General features: G+C 40.8%; 1 protein-coding gene across 4 annotated transcripts in view; it reads right to left on the bottom strand.

The window, feature by feature from the left end:
- Positions 1-372: 372 nt before the first annotated feature.
- PTPDC1 (protein tyrosine phosphatase domain containing 1) overlaps positions 373-20,829 on the bottom strand; it is a 95,886-nt gene continuing 75,429 nt past the window's right edge. For 2 of the 4 annotated variants that reach the window (XM_047779341.1, XM_047779338.1), the window contains 5 exons: positions 18,822-18,959; positions 15,392-16,626; positions 12,346-12,531; positions 9,620-9,730; positions 373-1,890 (listed from right to left, as the gene is read on the bottom strand). In XM_047779341.1, the coding sequence (XP_047635297.1) occupies positions 1,774-1,890; positions 9,620-9,730; positions 12,346-12,531; positions 15,392-16,626; positions 18,822-18,959 (1,787 nt within the window). In that variant the 3' untranslated portion in view covers positions 373-1,773. Of the gene's footprint in view, positions 1,891-9,619; positions 9,731-12,345; positions 12,532-15,391; positions 16,627-18,821; positions 18,960-20,829 lie in introns of those variants that run through there. The other 2 variants (XM_047779339.1, XM_047779342.1) reach the window with 2 other exon arrangements.

Raw genomic sequence — 20,829 nt, 5'->3', positions numbered from 1 at the left:
GTAGAGTAATACAATGACTAAAAAACATATATTTTTTGGCTGCACCTGTGGCACGCAAAAGTTCTCAGGCCAGGGACTGAACCTGAGCCACAGCAGTAACACGAGCTACAGCAGTGACAGAACCAAGTCCTTAATATATATATATATATATATATATAAACTATATATATTTCTTGTTTTTGGGGGACTATACCAGTGGCATATGGAGGTTCCCAGGCTAGGCCTCAAATTTGAGCTGTAGCCACTGAGCTACATCACAGCCACAGCAACACAGGATCCAAGCCACATCTACGACCTAGCTGTGAGCGTTGCCTACAGCTCATGGCAACGCCAGATCCTTAGCACAATGAGTGAGGCCAGGGATTGAACCTGCATCCTCAGGGATGCGAGTCAGACTTGTTTCCACTGAGCCACGATGCGAACTGGTACAATATTTTTTAATGTGCTAGAACCTGATTCAGAAATACACAAGCTGGAGAAATTTCATTTGTTGTAAATTAATTCTGCTTTCAGATTAAGCAGTTGCTTCAGTTTGAAATTGGTTTAATGTAAGTTTTACTGGGAAAGGTTATTATCCCTTCTGTGTCTCGCCCTCTTGTGCCCCACACATTCCTCTAAATAATATTCATAACTTCAGCTGCTGATTGATAATTTGGTTTACAAGGAACTATATAGTTTAGGCAATCACTTCCTCATCCAAAGCCAGTAGGGTGAATGTAACCTATGTGCGTCAAATTCAATTTAAAAGGCTTAATCTCATAATAGAAAAGCAGCCAAAGACAGAGCCCTGAGGCAACTGCGTCTATGTAACGGCAGATTCAGAAGGTGTGGGCTGGCGCTTACACTATTACAACATCAGTAGGAGCAGAACTGCCTCTGGTGAGTGGCTGCGGTGCCTGCCCCTGTCTGACAGTTCTTTCTGCCAGAGTCCTATAGCTTCCCACACTGCCTGCCACTGATCCCACTTTCTCTGTAGAGATGCGATTTGGCTCAGTAAGAGCCCAGGGGAGTGGGGATAAGGCCTGATGTGTTGAGAACTGCTCCTTCCTCCTGTGACAGCAGAGGTCAGTGAGGTCATCTGGAAGCCTGACAAAGAACAAGTCTATTTCCCACAATAAGAAAAAAATCCCAAACACTAAACTGTCAACCTTTTAACGTAAAACTAAATCACTCTGAAAAATAATACACTTTGAGACTTTTTACCACATTTATAAAAAAAAAAAGAAAATTCTAATGAATTTAAAAAATCCTTTAAAAATGCTGTATCAATAGCCTTTTTATCAACAAATATAAAACAGTTTAAGACACTTGGTGACTTCCTTAGGTCATGTATCAGGGGATTGATACACAGTGAAGTTTTACTACTAACGTTATCTATTTGGTTAAAACTCTAGGACAAGTTCTGTCAACAAAATAACTGTTTTGGAAAGGAGAGTTACATTTTTTTCCCCCAAATGTCAAGATGAATAAGGATGTAAACACCACATACTTAAAATATTAATATTAATATTATTGTAATATTAATTCAGTTAAATAACGAAAGAAGCAGTACCAAGCTTGTGGACGTTTTTCAACACAAAAATGTAAATCAAGGATATTTTAAAAGAAATAATTGCTCCAAACAGGAACAAGCATTCTTAGCACAATCCAAGAGCATCTGAAATAAAGTGCTATGAGATGAAGCAGTTTTACACTTCATCTTATTCACTAATGAGCAGAAATGCCATCGAGATCTTCAGGTCTGAACTATTCATAACGGGAAAGTCAGCTGCACTAAATATCAGGTTTAGGGCCATCTTTTGTCATTTTTCTTTTCTCTTCCAACATGTTCTTAAATATTTTCTTCAGGGTGCTGTAAACTATTGGTCCATTTTCAGAATCAAAATTAACCTGGTGACAAAGAAAATTTATATTCAGGATACTATAACAAGAATTTTAACCAGTCTCTACTTTGGGATAAAAGAAAAGGGGTAGAGAAAAAAAAAAAGACTTATAAACATAATTACATATAACTAAAAAGCACCCACAACACATTACACACACTAGTTTTATTAAAAGACTATATTAGGAGTTCCCGTCACGGCACAGTGGTTAACAAATTCGACTAGGAACCATGAGGTTGTGGGTTTGATCCCTGGCCTTGCTGAGTGGGTTAAGGATCCGGCATTGCCGTGAGCTGTGGTGTAAGTCACAGACGCAGCTCGGATCCTGTGTCACAGACGAGGCTCAGATCCTGTGTTGCTATGGCTCTGGTGTAGGCTGGCAGCTACAGCTCCAATTAGACCCCTAGCCTGGGAACCTCCATATGCTGCGGGAACAGCCCAAGAAATGGCAAAAAGACAAAAAAAAAAAAAAAAAAAAAGACTATATTAGAACTGCCAATCAAGTCAACAGCAAATTTATGAATGAAAACTAAAAAAAATTAAAACTAGTGCTTGGGGAGTTCCCATTGTGGTGCAGCGGAAATGAATCTGACTAGGAACCATGAGGTTGTGGGTTCCATCCCTGGCCTCACTCAGTGGGTCAAGGATCCGGCATTACCATGAGCTGTGGCGTAGGTCGCAGACGCAGCTCAGATCCTGCATTGCTGTGGCTCTGGCATAGGCCGGCAGCTGTAGCTCTGATTAGACCCCTAGCCTGGGAACCTCTACATGCCACAGGTGCAGCTCTAAAAAAAAAGGCAAAAAACCCCCACAAACAAACAAAAACCTAGTGCTTGGATATGTACTATCGAAAGCAAGTCAGACTGTCATGAATTAATTGAGTGTGACAGATAGGAATTTTGACTCCAGAGACTAATTGTGGATGGTGCAAAGGTGTCTTATTAAGACAATGCACATGTTAAACTGAGCTCTTCACCCATCAGCTACTATAGCCTCAGGTGATATATAATTTTTCTACAAAATGAAGATCACAACATCCATCTTCTCAGGATTTCTATGAGTACTAACACATGCTTTGCACATCTAACAATCCCCACAAAAGTTAATTCCCTTTCTTGTTGGTACACATATCTGGGCAGGGTTAGGAGTGATGTTAAAACAGAGAACTGTACTTTCTATTTCTTCCTATTCAGTCTTGGAAACTTATATCTTTCTAAGAATTCATCCATTCCTTTTAGGTTGTCTATTTTATTGGCATATCATTGCTTGCAGTAGTCTCCTATGTCCCTTTGCATTTCTGTCTGGTCTGCTGTCACTTCTTTTTCATTTCAAATTTTATTGATTTGAGCCCCCTTTTTTTCTTGATGAGTCTGGCTAAAGGTCTATCAATTTTGTTTATCTTTTCAAAGAAACAGCTTTTAGTTTCATTGATTTTTTCTATTGTTTTCTTCTTCTCTATTTCATTTATTTCTGCTCTGATCTTTCTGATTTCTTCCCTTCTACTAACTTTGGGTTTTGTTTGACCTTCTTCCTCTAGTTGCTTTAGGTGTAAGGTTAGGTTGTTCATTTGAGATTTTTCTTGTTTCCTGAGGTAAGACTGTATTGCTATAAACTTCCCTCTTAGAACTGCTTTTGCTGAATCCCATAGGTTTTGGATCACTGTGTTTTCATCGTCATTTCTCTCTAGTTTTTTTTTTTTTTTTTTAAATTCTCTTTGATGTCTTCAGTGACCCATTGGTTGTTTAATAACACATTGCTTAGCCTTCATGTGTTTGCGTTTTTTAGTTTTTTCCATATGGTTAATTTCTTTTTTCCACTTAGGTTTTTTTTTTTATTGTTATTTCTGCAACACAATTTTTTTTTCCCCACTGTACAGTATAGGGACCCAGTTACACATACATGTATACATACTTTTTTCTCCCATTATCATGATCCATCATAAGTAACTAGACATAGTTCTCAGTGCTTCACAGCACAAACTCATTGTTAATCCATTCCAAAAGCAATAGTTTGCATCCATTAATCCCAAGCTCCCAATCCATACCACTCCCTCCACCTCCCCCCAGGCAAGTCTTTTCTACAAGTCCATGATTTTCTTCTCTGTGGAAAGTTTCTTTTGTGCTGTATATTAGATACCAGATATAAGTGATATCACCATATAGTTAATTTCTAATCTCAGAGCATTGTGGTCAGAAATGATGCTTGATTTGATTTTAATTTTCTTAAATTTAAGAAAATTTGCTTTGTGGCCCAGGATGTGATCTATCCTGGAGAATGTTTCATGTGCACTTGAGGAGAAAGTGTAGTCTTCTGCTTTTGGATGGAATGTGCTGTAAATATAAATTAAGTCCCCCTGGCTAATGTGTCATTTAAGGCCTGTGTTTCCTTACTGATTTTCTGTCTAGATGAATCTGTTCAGTGATGTAAGTGGGGTGCTAAACTACCCCATTATTATTGTGTTACTGTTGACTTCTCCTTTTATGGCTGTTAGCATTTGCCTTATAAATTGAGTGCTCCTATGCTGGGTGCATATATATATTATTTAGAATTGTTATACTTTCTTCTTGGATTTATCCTGTGAGTGGCATGATATACTTAATGTGATGAAAGGAAAAAAACCTCCAACCAAGATTACTTTACCCAGCCAGGCTCTCACTCAGATTTGAAGGAGAAGTCAAAAGCTTCACAGATTAGCAAAAGCTGAGAGAATTCAGCAACACTAAACCAGCCTTACAACAAATACTAAAAAAGAAACTACTCAAGGCAGAAAAGAAAAGACAGCAACAGGAAACAAAAATACCACAAATGACAAGGCTCACCAGTAAAGGTATATTATATATAGCAAAGATACGAAATCATCCATGCACAATTATGCCACCAGAATCAGAAATCATGAGAAGAGGAGGGTACAAATGCAGGACACTGGAGATACACTTGCACTTAAGAGACCAACAAATTAAAACAGTCTCGCATATGTATAGACTCTTACATCAAAACTTCAGAAGAACTGCAAACCAAAAATCTACAATGGATACACAAACAAATAAGAACAATCAACTCAAATACAACACTAAAGATAGTCATCAGAGAGGACAAGAGAAGAAGGGAAGAAAAAAGAGCAACAAAAACAAATCCAAAGCAACTAATAAAATGGCAATGAGAACATACATAGCCATAATTACCTTCAATGTTAATGGACCAAACGCCCCAACCAAAAGACATAGACTGGCTGAATGGATACAAAAACAAGACCCATATATATATGCTGTCTTCAAGAGACCCGCTTCACTTCTAGGGACACATACAAATTGAAAGGGAGAGGACGGAAGAAAATACTCCATACAAACGGGAGTCAAAAGAAAGCTGGAGTAGCAGTACTCATATCTGACAAAACAGACCTTAAAATGAAGAATATTTTAAGAGACAAGGAAGCTCACTACATAATGATCAATGGATCAACCCAAGAAGAAGATATAACAATTTTAAATATCTACACACCCAACATAGGTTCAGCACAATATATAAGGTGACTGCTAACAACCTTAAAAGGACAAATCGACAATAACACAATCATAGTGGGGGACTTTAACACCCCACTTACAGCAATGGACAGATCATCCGGACAGAAAATCAATAAGGAAACACAGGCCCTGAATGATGCATTAGACCAGACGGACTTAATAGATATGTATAGGACAGTCCATCCAAAAGCAACAGAATACACATTCTTCTCAAGTGCACACGGAACACTCTCTAAGACTGATCACATCTTGGGCTACAAATCCAGCCTCGCTAACTTTAAGAAAACTGAAATCATATCAAGCATCTTCTCCAACCACAACGCTATACAACTGGACATCAACAACAAGAAAAAAACGGCAAAAAACACAAACACATGGAGACTAAACAACGTGCTACCTAACAACCAATGGATCACTGAAGAAATCAAAAAGGAAATTAAAAAATACCTGGAAGCAAATGACAATGAAGATACGACACTCCAAAACCTATGGGATGCAGCAAAAGCCGTTCTAAGAGGAAAGCTTATAGCAAGACAAGCCCACCTCAGGAAACAAGGAAAAGCTCAAATAAACAACTAACTTTATATCTAAAGCAGCTCGAGAGAGAAGAACAGACAAGACCTAAGGTTAGTAGAAGGAAAGAAATCATAAAGATCAGAGCAGAAATCGATGGAATAGAAAAGAAGAAAACCACAGAAAAGATCAATGAAACGAAAAGCTGGTTCTTTGGAAAGATCAACAAAATTGATAAATCCTTAGCCAGACTTATCATGAAAAAAAGAGAGAGGACGCAAATCAATAAAATTAGAAATGAAAAAGGTGAAGTAGCAACAGACATCACAGAAATACAAAGGATCATAAGATGGAAATCCTGTGAAATCAGATTGTTATGATCATTATACAACTACAGATGTGATAAATTCATTTGAGTAATAAAAAAAGAGTAAAAAAAAAAAGGATCATAAGAGACTACTATATGCAACTATACACCAATAAAACGGAAAACCTAGAAGAAATGGACAAATTCTTAGAAAAGACAATCTTCCAAGACTAAATCAAGATGAAATAGAAAAAATGAACAGACCAATCACAAGTAATGAAATTGAAACTATGGTTAAAAAGCTTTGAACAAACAAAAGTCCAGGACCAGATGGCTTCGCAGGCGAATTCTATCAAACATTTAGAGACAGAGCTAACACCTATCCTTCTGAAACTATTCCAAAAAACTGCAGAACGAAATAATGGCATTTTTAGCAACATGGATGGACCTAGAAATTATCATGCTAAGCGAAGTCAGTCAGACAATGAGACACCAACATCAAATGCTATCACTGACATGAGGAATCTGCAAAAAAGGACACAATGAACTTCTTTGCAGAACAGATATTGACTCACAGACTTTGCAAAACTTATGGTTTCAAAGGAGAAAGGGTGGCGGTGGGGGGATGTGCTGGGGGTGTGGGATGGAAATCCTATAAAACTGGATTATGATGATAATTGTACAACTATAAATGTAATAAATTCATTGAGTAATAAAAAAAGAAATTAATTCGGAATTCCCGATGTAGCTTAGCGGGTTATGAACCCAATTAGTATCCATGAGGATGTGGGTTTGCCTCACTCTGTGGGTTAAGGATCTGGCGTGCTGTGAGCTGCGGTGTAGATCTTGGGACACAGCTTGGATCCTGCATTGCTATGGCTGTGGCTGGCAGCTGAAGCTCGGATTCGACCCCTAGCTTGGGAACTTCCATATGCTGCAGCTGTGGCCCTACAAGAAAACGAAAAAAAAAAAAAAAAATCATTCAACCAACATTTACTGAGTTCCCACTGTTAGGCCCCAGACCACTAAGGGAACTGCCAGAGTTCAGACTGGCTAACATGCAGGAAGCAGAAATGGGGTAGAAGTTCAAAGCATAGGCTCTGGTGTCAGACCTGAGTTCAAATCTCAGTTCCAAGATATTCGGACAAGTTAATCTCTTTGTGCCTTGGTTTCCTCATCTATCAATACTTGCTTTGAGTATACATGAAAAAAAAAATGTAAAACACTTTGCTTAGTGCCTGTGTGTGAGCATATGTCACCCACCAATACTTCTTTCATGTTTTATTTGTTTTTGTTTGTTTGTTTTGCCTTTTCTAGGGCCGCTCTTGCGGCATATGGAGGTTCCCAGGCTAGGGGTCGAATCGGAGCTGTAGCCACCAGCCTACTCCAGAGCCACAGCAATGCGGGATCGAGCCGCGTCTGCAACCTATGGCACAGCTCACGGCAACACCCGATCCTTAACCCACTGAGCAAGGCCAGGGATCGAACCCGCAACCTCATGGTTCCTAGTGGGATTTGTTAACCACTGAGCCATGATGGGAACTCCCCTCATGTTGTTAATTTGGTATAAATGAGTACATATTATTTGTATGGATGTATAAAACAATAAACTTTTTGCAGCCACATACACACAAAAGCAGAGAATCAGAGAATCACCACACCGCTATCCCACTCCCATGGTCAACAAAATTTCTCCTTAAGAAAGGATCGGGATCCCTTGGTGAGGGATCCCCTCCCTCCTGGAGGGAGAGAAGGAAGGCCACACCCTGATGAAGGGCTGAGAAGGGTCTGAGATTTCACCCTACTCACACACTTTGTGGATACTGGCAGGAGACACGAGATTGCCAGGCTAGAGACAAACACCTTTATGACTCAAGGCAGTACATGCTCCATAACAACATGGGTTTCCTTGCCCACCAAGCCCCACGGGGATGGTGCAGAGGGGCACATGTGGAGGTTGCACAAGCAAGAGTCTACATTATAGCTGAGGAAATCCATAATTAGGCACTTCCCTATGTTTGATGAGGGAACTGTGGCAAGCCTGCTAATCTTGGGCCTGAAGCAAACATGATCTTTGTTAATTACACTGGAAGCAGATGCTGCATAGATTTCACTGAAGAGCTAGCCTGGAACAAAAACTATCAAGGCCTCTGCTCCTAAGATTGTACACAGGGGGAGAGACCCAAGAAAGATCTAACATTGTTATAGACAGATTTTTGAATAGCCAGTATATTTAACTTTTCATTAGTATTCCCCTAAAAGGCCTACAGAAGTTATAAAGAATTACTACTGCTTTAAGAGAGATTACTATTCAGTTAAATTCAGAAATTTATCTTTATCATTATTTTGTCAATCCTATCTGCAAAAACTCCTTATTAAGGATCCCGAGTTGCTGTGGCTGTGGTGTAGGCTAGAAGCAGTAGCTCTGATTCAGCCTCAAGCCTGAGAACTTCCATATGCTGCAGGTGAGGCCCTAAAAAGAAAAAAACAACAAAAAAAAGCCTGAACTGTACACTTTGTTAAACACCAAACCACAACCCTCCCCACACAGCAGGTAGCCCCTGAAACTATGAAAACATGTATTCAGATGTAAAGGATCACGTGATTTGGTTTTGAGGTGCTGACTCTGGAAACTGTCAAGAAGAGACAGAGAGGATGCAGAGTGGTTAGTGTCACAACGCTGCAGACGAGGAACAAAGAAGCCTCTAAGAAGAACATCACTTGGAAAGAGTGGATGGGGAAAGACACTGGTGAATGAGTACAAATAATAATTGCTATTACCATTAAGGTGTACCACAGATGCTGTCATCAAAAAAACTGGGTTGTTTAATGACATTTGTATATCATATATGAGAGATAGCAAACAAATCAGCAGAAGGGGTGAGGGGGACCTTTTCTCTTGGCCTGAGCCCCTTTCTTCAGCCAGGAAAGATTGCTGCAGGCCAAAAGGATGTTATGGAAAGAAAACAATTTTTTTACTTTTTGCTTAGGATCTGCCAACCAGAAATGGAACAGAACTGCCAGCACTGGATATTAAATTCTCAGTAGATGGTTTCCTGTTCAGACCCAAGGTAGAACTGATTCAACAAGAAACGATACTCTGAGTTCTATTATGCACATGATTTAAAAACATTTTCTCAATACCCACTGTTTCTCTCTATAGAAAAGTTCTTTGTTTCAGAGTTTTCCTTCAAAACCCCTTTTCTAATAACACTGCTAGGAAAATGACATTTTTTAGCCAAAAGTCTGCAACTACTTTCAAGAAATGTCAAACATATTTCTATTAAGAGGAAACGTGGCTAAAGGTTTTATTTTAGAGAAGGCTGGTGACCTCTGGATTCTGACTTACAAAGATCATGCTGACTGTGGTCTGAAGGGGAAGGGGTGCAACTCACCTTTGTGAAAGCTTTAATGGCACGGGCAAGAACAGCCTCCTCCACATCTGCGGGGATTGTCTGTAGGCCTACTATGCAATGCAACACACAAAGAACAGTCTGCTGCTGGCCCTGTTTTTGCAGAAATCAAAATCAAACAAATTGTTTGAAAAAAATGCCTCAAGAAATAAACTCAAAACAACTGCTGAACCAAGAACTTGTTTGCAACCAAGTATGCAGTACCTCAAATACTAAACCATCTACCAAGGGTCCTACCATATGTTTACTGTTATGTGTTAATTTGAAAAACTTTCAGAAGATAAAATCAAGGGTGGTTCATTACTATACAACGTACAGTTGAATATGAAGACAAGTGCAATTTTAAATCAAGTATCTTCTGTGCAGTTATTTTTCTTGTTTCTAAACATAGTCATTTCAGTTTGGCAAATAGATGCTGACATACCACAGCACTGGAGTGAATAGTCCGCCGGGTATTCAGTGCTCAGCACCTCAGCTGCAGACACTACTGAGGGAGGAAAGGCAGAAGAAGAAAGTCACAGCCCCCTAGAAGCATGCCACTGCTTAAGGGGGAAGGCCCCTGAAGAATGTGTCCCCAACTTGACCCCTGAGGGCTGTTTTCTTCGGAGAAGCAAAGGAGAAACCACATCATTGGAGCAACTTGCATCCAATACTTGTTGCATCCCAAGAGCCACTAATTTCACTTCTAAAAATCTACTCTTAATGGCATAATCTGAAATGAAGAAAAAAATGCAAGCACAAATGATCATTACAGTGATGCCTATAAAAGTAAAAAAACTCTAAATAATGTAAATGCCCTGCATATTAGGGTTGGAGTGAATGATGAGGAAATAGTACAATATGGCAGAAAGTAAATGACCTTCATGCCAGAGCCACCCGAGTCTGAATCCTGCTCTAACGCATGCTGTACAGTGTGGGCAGACTGCTTCACATTCCCTTTTCTGAAAAGTTAGGCCTCTAGTTCTCTGAGCTATGGAGATAAATAAAGGTGAAAACACAAATTATGACCTAGCAAGGGCCTGGCCCACTGCCACCAGCAAGGCTAACCGCCTTCCACATCCCTCCTGTTTCATCTCTGTGACTTAAATGCTCAGAAAATAGTCTGAGAAAAGGAATGTAGATACAGGGAACACCTGATCTTTAAAGATGTGTACCACACAACTGTATGCAAGTGCTCGTGCATGTGTCTGTGTGTCTATACGTAGTAACAGAAGAAGATTTGGAAATGAGGTGATGTTTATACCACCACATATTAGGCAACTCAAGGTAACATTGTTTCCTAAAGCAAAACAAAGCCTATTTATAAATGAAAATTTAATTATCTCTAGACAGTTAATCATATTAAATTGCACAGGAGAATCTACAATGAAAATAAGTCTGGGAGTTCCCATCGTGGCTCCTTGGTTAGCAAACCCGACTGGGATCCATGAGGATGCAGGTTTGATCCCTGGCCTCACTCAGTGGGTTAAGGATCTGGCGTTGCTGTGAGCTGTGGTGTAGGTCACAGATGCAGCTCGGATCCTGCGTTGTGGCTAAGGTGTAGGCCAGCAGCTGTAGCTCCAACCGGACCCCTAGCCTGGGAACCTCCGCACGCTGTGGGTGCAGCCCTAAAAAGACAAAAGACAAAAAAAAAAAAAAAAAATTAAGTCTCTCTGGCTTCTAGATCCATTGCCTCCTATAACTATTTTCTAAAGGCAACCACCATTATCGGTTTTTTATTTTTCCTTCTATATTCGTTTGTATTTTATATCTATACATATTACATACATAAATGCACATAAGTCAGATACATCATTTTTTAGGAAACACAAATGAGCAGAAACAAGTACTTGAAAGTGAAAAAGTGGTTAGTTACAACAGATCCCTATGTTAGAGCACTACCTACCCATTAAAGTGAACGTTTATGAAAAACTTAAACACTGGAGTTCCTGTTGTGGCTCAGTGGTTAACAAATCCGACTAGGAACCATGAGCTTGAGGTTTCGATCTCTGTCCTCACTCAGGGATCCCACATTGCCGTGGCTGTGGTGTAGGCCAGCACCAACAGTTCCAATTAGACCCCTAGCTTGGGAACCTCCATATGCCTTGAGTGCGGCCCTAGAAAAGACCCAAAAAAAGAAAAAAAAAAACCCAAACATGGAAAAACACCTACATTTTGAGCAAACATGAAGTATATAAAGTTGTATGTGGGAATTCCCGTCATGGCGCAGTGGAAACGAATCCAACTAGGAACCATGAGGTTGTGGGTTCAACCCCTGGCCTCACTCAGTGCGTTAATGATCCGGCATTGCTATGGCTGTGGTGTAGGCCAGCAGCTGTAGCTCCAATTGGACCCTTAGCCTGGGAACCTCCATATGCCACAGGTGTGGCCCTAATAAAGCAAAATAAAATAAAATAAAGTTGTATGTGAAATAATTTTTATTAAGTTAACATACGCCTTGGTAAGACTGAAAGAAAAGACTTGAAAATGTTTAAATAAAAATGCTTAAAGTGGCTCTCCTTTATGGGTTATGTTCCCTTTATACTTTTCTATCTTCTAAATGTTTATCTGGGTATGCATTTCTTCTCTTACCTTGGAAAAATTTAATTTAGACACCAATATGAGATTCTGCATGAATTCTTTTTTTAATAAGGGTTTTTTTTTTCAGTGTGTGAAACTTGCATTGAGGGCTATAGTTAACTTCACCAACTGTCCACCAACTACTTTACCTTCTCTAATAAAAACAGTGCTTCTGCAGCATCCGCACATCTGTCAACCAGCATGTCCACGTCCTCCTTGGTTATCACAGGCTCCTTCAGCTGCTCCATCCAAGACCACATCAAACTGCACAGGATGAAAGGATCTCTTTCGCCACATATTCTTTCCCAAGCTCCATCTCGGGAATTTAGTTCTTTCTAAAAAGGAAGGAAGAAAGACAGGGAAAAGGGAAAGGAGAGGAGAGGACAGGACGAGACAGGAGAGGAGGGAGAGACACAAAGTGAGGGAGAGAGGAGGAAGGGAGGCAGGCCCTGTTGGACATCTGATGACCCTTAGGCGTCCAGGAGAATAAGGTCTCAGGCACTGAGTGTGGATTGGCTCCGCTTCCAGAGCTCCCACTTCCAGGCAGCACCTTCAACTAAGGCGTTTAGTTTCTCTAAGCCTCAGTTTTCCTTTGTGAAATTTGTTCCTGCCCTACAGGTGGCCTGACTAACCTAGAGGGCTGTTAAAGCGCCTGGTTTAGAGAAGGGCTTAGTTAACTGGAGTTTTCCACTTCATTCATCAACTACAGAAACAGTTCAAGAGGGTCATTTCCTTTCAAGGCTCCTTGGAACAAAACAAAAATGCTCACTGCGGTGAAGGAGAATGACGATGGAAAGGTGTAAATAAGAGAACATCTGCAGATTAACCCGAGGTAAGAAATGCTTCTGATGCAAACTTTAAAGTGCTACACAAAAAGTTGGTAGATGTGGTATACGTATTTCTTTCAAATTCCTTTTCAGAATCCTACATGGAATTCAATAAACAAACCCTGCATTTTGAAATTTAATGGGGTAAAATAACTAGGAAGTCTTGCCAATACTCCAAATGCGTAGATAATTTAAATAGATTTTAAAACTACCTCACAGAGAGCAGGAGAGATGAGAATTTTAATTTCTGACAGGGCTCCGATTTATGTTTTCGTAAATAAAATATGTTTACAATAGGAATAAGCAGAAAAATTGCCACTATTCATTCATTCACCCTTACAGTATGTACAGAACTTACAGTACACCAGGAGCAGACTTATCCATGATTCTTATGGCAACCCACCAAGGAGGCCCCTTGACAGATGAAGGTCCTGGGGGCTCAGGGAGGATGAAGTAACTCGCCCAGGAGCCAGCCCAAAGTGAGAAAGAGGAAAAGGAGGTATTCCCAATTCAACATCTGCTTAACCCCAGTCTGTAATGTTTATGTCATGCAACCAGGGCTCTCCGGCACTGGGTTTCTCCTCATTACTTCATAAATAAGCCAAAACTTTCAGTTGCAGCTAGTCCTCTGTATCTCATAGATCATGTATACATAAAAGCAGAGTGACTTTTATTCAATTTTATGTTGGGCAGAAATGACATGACTCAAAGACCCTTTTTGTAAAATGACCATTACGTCACTTATTTTCTGAAATCTTCCATTGGGGTAAGGAAAAACATCACGGATGACAAAGTATTAAACGCAGGAACTGTACCCTGGCTCTGCTGCATCTAGACCACATGACCTCAAGCGTATCACGCGACCCTTATGGCCTTTAGCATCCCCATCTGTGATACTTAATTCATAAGAATTAACAAAATCTGTAAATAATGCCATCTGTCTCACAGGATTACTGTGAAAATCACATAAAATAATAGATGTGAAAGGGCCTAGTAGAAGTGCAGGTGGCATGATGCTATTCAAATCATATTCTTTTTACTTTTTCCAGAATTCAATTGATTTATTACTGAAAGAACCACAATAAAATCTAGAAAGGAAAAAAACACCAAACCTATCCAAACCATAGGGCTGTATCAACCTCTACAGATGCTTTTGTACATATTATGCGTTCAAGCAGTCTGGTCCATGGGGGTGCTGACCCATGAGGGGACGGTGAGCTGAAAACCAGAGGTCCTACAGCTAGCCACTGTGGCTCAGAGCGATGCAGAGACTTGCCTGCTGAGTGGAAGATGTGTTCAGTTTGGTGTAGGAAATAAAGAAAATACTTCATGTTGGAAGAAAGCAAGACATTTAACTACTCCTTAAGCAAAACTCAATTCTGAGGAAGAAAGCGTGAGTGTCACACAGTTACAAGTGAGGGTGAGGCTCCACGCCTACTCCTCCTGCCTCAGCCTCTAGAAGGTCTGGCCTTTTAGAAAGTGTACACGCTTTGCTTTAACGGCAGAATGTGGAAAAACAGCTGCACAAATAATTCATAGCAGATGATGGGTTAACAAGACAACCCTCAGGTCAGCCCTACATTTGGGCAGTTTACCTGTTTCTGAAAGCTTGGTTTCTAAGGCCTGCCTTCTCTCTAGACCAGATGCTCATTCTGGGCAGAGAGCATGGCTGATTCAAGACTGTCTTTCTACTGAAGTACAACACAAAAACGGGTTACAATTAAAATCTTCACCTACTATTTTAAACAAAAGCCAAGAAACAGACCCCACAGTCTCAGGAAGAACTGAGGTACTCTGTGGGTATCCTCATTTGCTTTCCAGAATCCAATAGCTGCCTTACTGGGGTGGACTGGGAAGTCTGAGGCGGGAATGCTGAGCAGAGTCCCTATCACTCATCTTTTGGACCTTCCTGGACACGGGCTGATGAGTTTTGAAAAAGAATTGTCTCTGATCTTATTTATGTCTCTTGGTGAGTGGTTCCCTGCCAGGCGTTAGGGCAGAGGAGCTTCAGGTCAGTTCGTACAGCTGTCTGCTGCGATCTGTCCATCTGCCCCTCAGTTTCACAAACCCAGCAAGAAAGAAGGAAGCTGCTGACATCAATCAACATTGAGGACTTGATCAGTCACGCACCCTGCTGAGCATTAAGCACTAACTGCTTTCTTTCACAGAGACTGAAATGAACCTACACAACAGCCCTGTTTTGATGACAGCAAGCTGGGATGACAGCTGAGAAACTTGAAGTTCAAAAGTTAAGTATTATGCAAACATGTCTTCAAATTTCTCTAACAAATGAGTTTGGGAAAATGTATTATTTTTGCTCTGACATAAATTATTTCCCATCCATACATAATTAATGAAATACAAATACCTGCCACATTTCTACCTTCTTTTTCACTTCCTCCTTTTCTGCAAACCCATTCAAATTTGCCAGGGCTTTGGCTGCCAGCATTCTCCTTGCTTCAACACTCAACTCAGACTGTAAAGACGTGTATGGAGTGACTTCAGACAGATCTTTGCTGTCCTGTGCTTTGGGACTGGAGCCACAGTCCACAGGGTGGTGGCAAGTCTCACCGTCCTTCACAATAGAGCTTGAGCCACAACCACTGTGAGTTTCACACCCACAGTGGGACACCTGCTGGTGAGAAGAGTTTGGTTCCTTAGGGATATTTGCAAAGCTGGGTGTAACTGGTTCCCCAGGGTTATATGAACCTGAAACACCTGAAGAAAAAGTTCTACTTCGCTGTACCTCCTTTGGAATATCTGTCCTATGAAAAATTGATGACCTGTCATCTTTGAGTCCTTCCAGGCCTCCAAATTTAGCCTGATTCCAGAGAGAAAATGCATTGCGGAGCAGTGTTTCCTTATCTAAGTCTAGCTGTGGAGACTGTGGGGAGTAACAATGGGTTATGGGTTTCTGCTGCCTGGAGTTACAGCAAGGCAAGACCTGGGGAGGCCCTGTCCACGGAGGCCTCCCTTGCTCTAGAAGTGACTCGGCCCTTTTCAAATCCGAGTCACTGTAGCTGAGCCGTCTTTTCAGACGAGTCAGGGGCTGAAGGCACTCGACATTCCGTCTCTTCCAGAGAGGGTCAAACTCTTGCTCACCAGAAAGAACCACACCCTGATTTGAGAATTCTGCCACCACTGCATTGGGCGTGAAAGAGTCCGATGCGTCACTGCCATGTCTCAGTAACTCTTTATCCAGCTGCCTTGTGACCATCTCAGAGACAGTCTTTTCAATTTCAGCAGAGAGGCCAGGTACTTCCACCACATCTTCTGTTATCACTGGCCTGTCCTCAGCTAAGTCCAGCAACAATTTGCAAATGAGGTGGATAATTTTTGGTATGTGTTTTAGAAGTCGTGCCTCATATCCATGAAGCAGATGCCGCTGGCGAATCAGATACTGTCCTAAGGTGACAGCATGTGCCTTGGGGTCACAGCAAGAGAATACATTACGAAGAGGTATCAGAAACTGAGTAAACTCCCTTACACATAGTAGCTGTCCTCGAGTTTGTATGGAATTAGGTCGCTTTGCTCGAACAAATATAATTGCTTGGTCAGCAGTCATTCTTGTTGCAAAAACTAAGTAACATGCTATTAAGACACCTAAACAGTGAAGAGAAGACTGATATGAGAAAAGCTTCTATTTTTATTTATACTCTTTGACGATTTAAAATTTAAATATATGTTAAGAAACCATATAAACATAATGATAACTTTTAAACTTTTTGTATAGGAGTTTCCCTATTTACCTGTCCACATGGCAACCCTCCTCATGACTCTGTTAGTCACTTCTGCACCCCAGGGCAAGCACAAGAACTGTCACAGTGAAGCTGAGTAGGTGCGGAGTCAGGGGGATGATGGAGTAAATGGGTGGTGGGTGGATGATGGAGTGTGGAGTCGGGGGATGACAGAGTTAGTGTGGAGTGATGGGGATGATGGAGTAAGTGTGGAGTAAGGGGGATGACGAAGTGTGAAGGGGGCATGACATAATGAACTGATGACCTGGCCCATTTATCCTTATTATGCCGAACTCTAACGTGGAAGAAAGACAACTCTGCTTTCCTCTTTGAAAGCTTTTAAAAATTTCTATCCAGTCAATCCTTACACTCTGATTGGAACTTCCAACCCCTGTTATCTTTGTCATCAACTGGTGGCACCTTCCAGAGTGGCATTTTCCCTACTTGGGCATTTTTATCTTTGGGGATTATTCACTTTCACAATCTATTTTTTTTCTTTATAATTCTAAGACTAAAACTAATGCCTAAACTAATATGCATTTTCCTCTAGACCATGATATAACTGTATTTTTCTATAAGCACTTAATATTAAGGAAAACAGCCTTAACAGCATAAACATTATGTATTCTTATTAATACCAAGTTAAAATGAATAATAAAAAGTGATAATCTATTCATTCAATGTAATAGTTAATTAATATCAAGTAAAAGGCAAATCAAAAGACATCTGTACGATTCACTTATGACTCTTGTTACTCATGAAAATCAGAACTCCTGAAAAATGCATGTTTTCCTGGTACGTGGTAAGGTCCAACATATCTTTCTCACTAGGACATGGCAGCTCTTTACTGTTAACTATGAAATATCTGCAGAGCTATCACATGGACTCCCAAGTGAGATTCTGGCTCAACTACGAGTGCTGACAATTTGGAGCAGGACTGAGTTTCCACATTGAAGGTGCTCCTGAGTAGGTGTGACACCCAGTGGCAGGGACATGGGTACACTGTGGACAAAGTCAAACTCAATGAAGGGTCCAACTCTTCTTTTTTTTTGCCCCAATGTCAGCACTGCATTGATATTCTGCTGAATTTTTAAGTAAAATCACTGATTTTTTATATAGAATTCTACACATAGATAAGACTCTCCTTTACAAACAAAATCCCTACGGCTATAGATTTTAATCACAGCCCTGCTACTTACTTGATGTAGCAGATTAACTTCCTTCAAAACTTACATTGTTGCTAAAGATTTAAAAAGATACTAGGTGAAGCACTGCTTGCTATTTTCACTATATTTTGGTTAAGGAAAATTACATTTAAAAAATTATGTTTTAAAAACAAAATGATGATTTATTTCCTTCAAAGAATAATATCAGAAAGGTCATTTAGCTAACTGTGGAAATCCACCTATTTATTACTCAATATGATGAGGTTTTAACCCTAAGTCATTCAAAAATACTCTTATGGGAGTTCCCACTGTGGCTCGGCATTAAGAATCCAACCAGTATCCACAAGGCTACAGATTCGATCTCTGGCCATGAACTGTGGTGTTGCCATGAGCTGTGGTGTTGCCATGAGCTGTGGTGTAGGTCCAAACATGGCTCAGACCCCGAGTTGCTGTGGCTGTGTGTAGGCCGTCAGCTGCAGCTCTTATTTGTTCCCTAGCCTGGGAACTTCCGTATGCCACAGGTGAGCCCTGAAAATGTAAAAAAACAAAACAAAAAAACCCCCCAAAACAATTCTCATGAATATATGGTTACAGAAACTAACATATTTCAGGTATCTTTTTTTTTTTTTGGTTTTTTTGACTTTTCTTTTTGACTGCGTCTGCGACCTACACCACAGCTCATGGCAATGCCGGATCGTTAACCCACTGAGCGAGGCCAGGAATCGAACCTGCAACCTCATGGTTCCTAGTCGGATTTGTTAACCACCACACCATGATGGGAACTCCTCAAGTATCTTTTATTGACTTGTTCCATTTGACTCCAAAGCTTAGAATTTTATATATATATATATATATATGCCAAAAGATAATAAAACCACCACCTCCGAGCATTTACCTGTTCGACCAAGACCTGCATGACAATGGACAGCTACTTTTCCTTCTTGTAAAGCAAATGTCATCACTTTTACCATATCTAAGATGGCGGTAAGGGATGCTACACCATAATCCTTCCATCCGAAATTGTAGAAATAAACTTGACAATGAGAAAGAGAAGAAGAAGAAAAATCAACATACAGGAGAAATATCTGCAAAAATATTTGAAGACAGTGAGTGAATTCATGAGAAGTATAAAACATCTCACTGGATGCGTAGGCCTGAAATAATAGGACTTTTACATTTCTACTAAGATTACTACTAACATTTCTTACAAAGTACATTCTATACTATTTATATTTCTTGCTGAAACTCAGCCAGAAAGCATTAAGGAAAAACAGGATTGCAAATTAAAGTCAATGATCTATGCCCAAATTATTCAACCACAGAGGAAAAGCACACAGCCCTGTTTAAGCATAGAAATATGTCCAGGAGACTGATAAATGGCATAAGGCAGTATGTACATATTTCTATAACATAAAAAAGCTAGATACTGGAGTTCCCGTCATGGCGCAGCAAAAAGGAATCTGACTAGGATTCATGAGGATGCGGGTTCGATGGGTTAAGGATCTGGTGTTGCCGTGAGCTGTGATGTAGCTTGCAGACGCAGCTCAGATCCCACCATTGCTCCGTTGCTGTGGCTGTGGCTGTGGTGTAGGCCGGCAGCTGTAGCTCCGACTGGACCCCTACATGGGAACTTCCGTATGTCTCGGGTGCAGCCCTGAAAAGCAAAAAAAGAAAAAAAAAAGAAAAAGAAATAAAATACACACACACACAAAACAACAACAACAAACCCTAGATATAAACGTTTTATAAACATGTTCTAACAGTGGAATAATCTGGCAGTTCTGTGGTGGCTCAGTGGGTTAGGGATCTGGCATTGTCACTGCTATGGCTTGGGTTGCTGCTGTGGCATGGCTTTGCTCTCTGGCTCAGGAACTTCCACATGCCATGGGAGTGCCCCCCATCCCCCAAAAAGAGTGAAACACATTGATCCTTTCAGTCTGGTGTGAATGACACCTATTCAATTGATTCTACTCTAACACTCCTGTGACTGAGGGGCTTCTGGGATTATCACATTCAGAATCTCTGCATCCTACCCAGGGGCACAGCTGCACAGTAGGTAAAAGCATGAGAGTCCTGGGTTCCCATCCTTCGGCCATGTTTACTCCATGTGATCTTGGGTAAGTCAGAACTTGCTCAGCTTGTGTGGCCTCATATGTGAAGCAGGACAACTATATTACACGACTGCCTTAAGGATTAAATGAGATGACATTCTGGCATACTATTTATGTTAATTATATAAGCATTATTTCTACAAGGTCTCCTCTCAAGTTCCCCCTCACAGGAAAAAAGAAATCCTGTACTTTCAATAGCTATACCAGTAAAGAATGGTAGCGTTACTTAAAGTCAAAGTTTGCTCATCTTCACTTTTTTTTTTTTTGTCTTTTTGCCATTTCTTGGGCCGCTCCTGCGGCATACAGAGGTTCCCAGGCTAGGGGTCGAATCGGAGCTGTAGCTGCCAGCCTATGCCAGAGCCACAGCAATGCAGGATCCGAGCCATGTCTGCGACCTACACCACAGCTCACAGCAACGCCGGAACCTTGACCCACTGAGCAAGGGCAGAGATCGAACCCGCAACCTCATGGTTCCTAGTCGGATTCGTTAACCACTGCGCCATGACAGGAACTCCTCATCTTCACTTTTTAGAAGCCCTACTACTATGCAGTAACTGTTTATTTCCATCACTTTTTCTTTTTAGGGCCACACCCTTGGCAAATAGAAGTTCCCAGGCTAGGGGTCAAATCGGAGCTATAGCTGCCGGCCTACACCACAGCCACAGCAACAGGGCATCCCAGCCATGTCTGCTCACAGCTCACGGCAACGCTGGATCCTCAACCCACCGAGTGAGGCCAGGGATGGAACCTGTATCCTCATGGATACTAGTTGGATTCATTTCTGTTGCACCA

The sequence above is a fragment of the Phacochoerus africanus genome, chromosome 5 (genome assembly GCF_016906955.1).
Source record: "Phacochoerus africanus isolate WHEZ1 chromosome 5, ROS_Pafr_v1, whole genome shotgun sequence".
NCBI classification, from domain to species: domain Eukaryota; kingdom Metazoa; phylum Chordata; class Mammalia; order Artiodactyla; family Suidae; genus Phacochoerus; species Phacochoerus africanus.
Note: the sequence above shows the minus strand (reverse complement) of the source record. Positions and strands in the feature narration are given on the sequence as shown.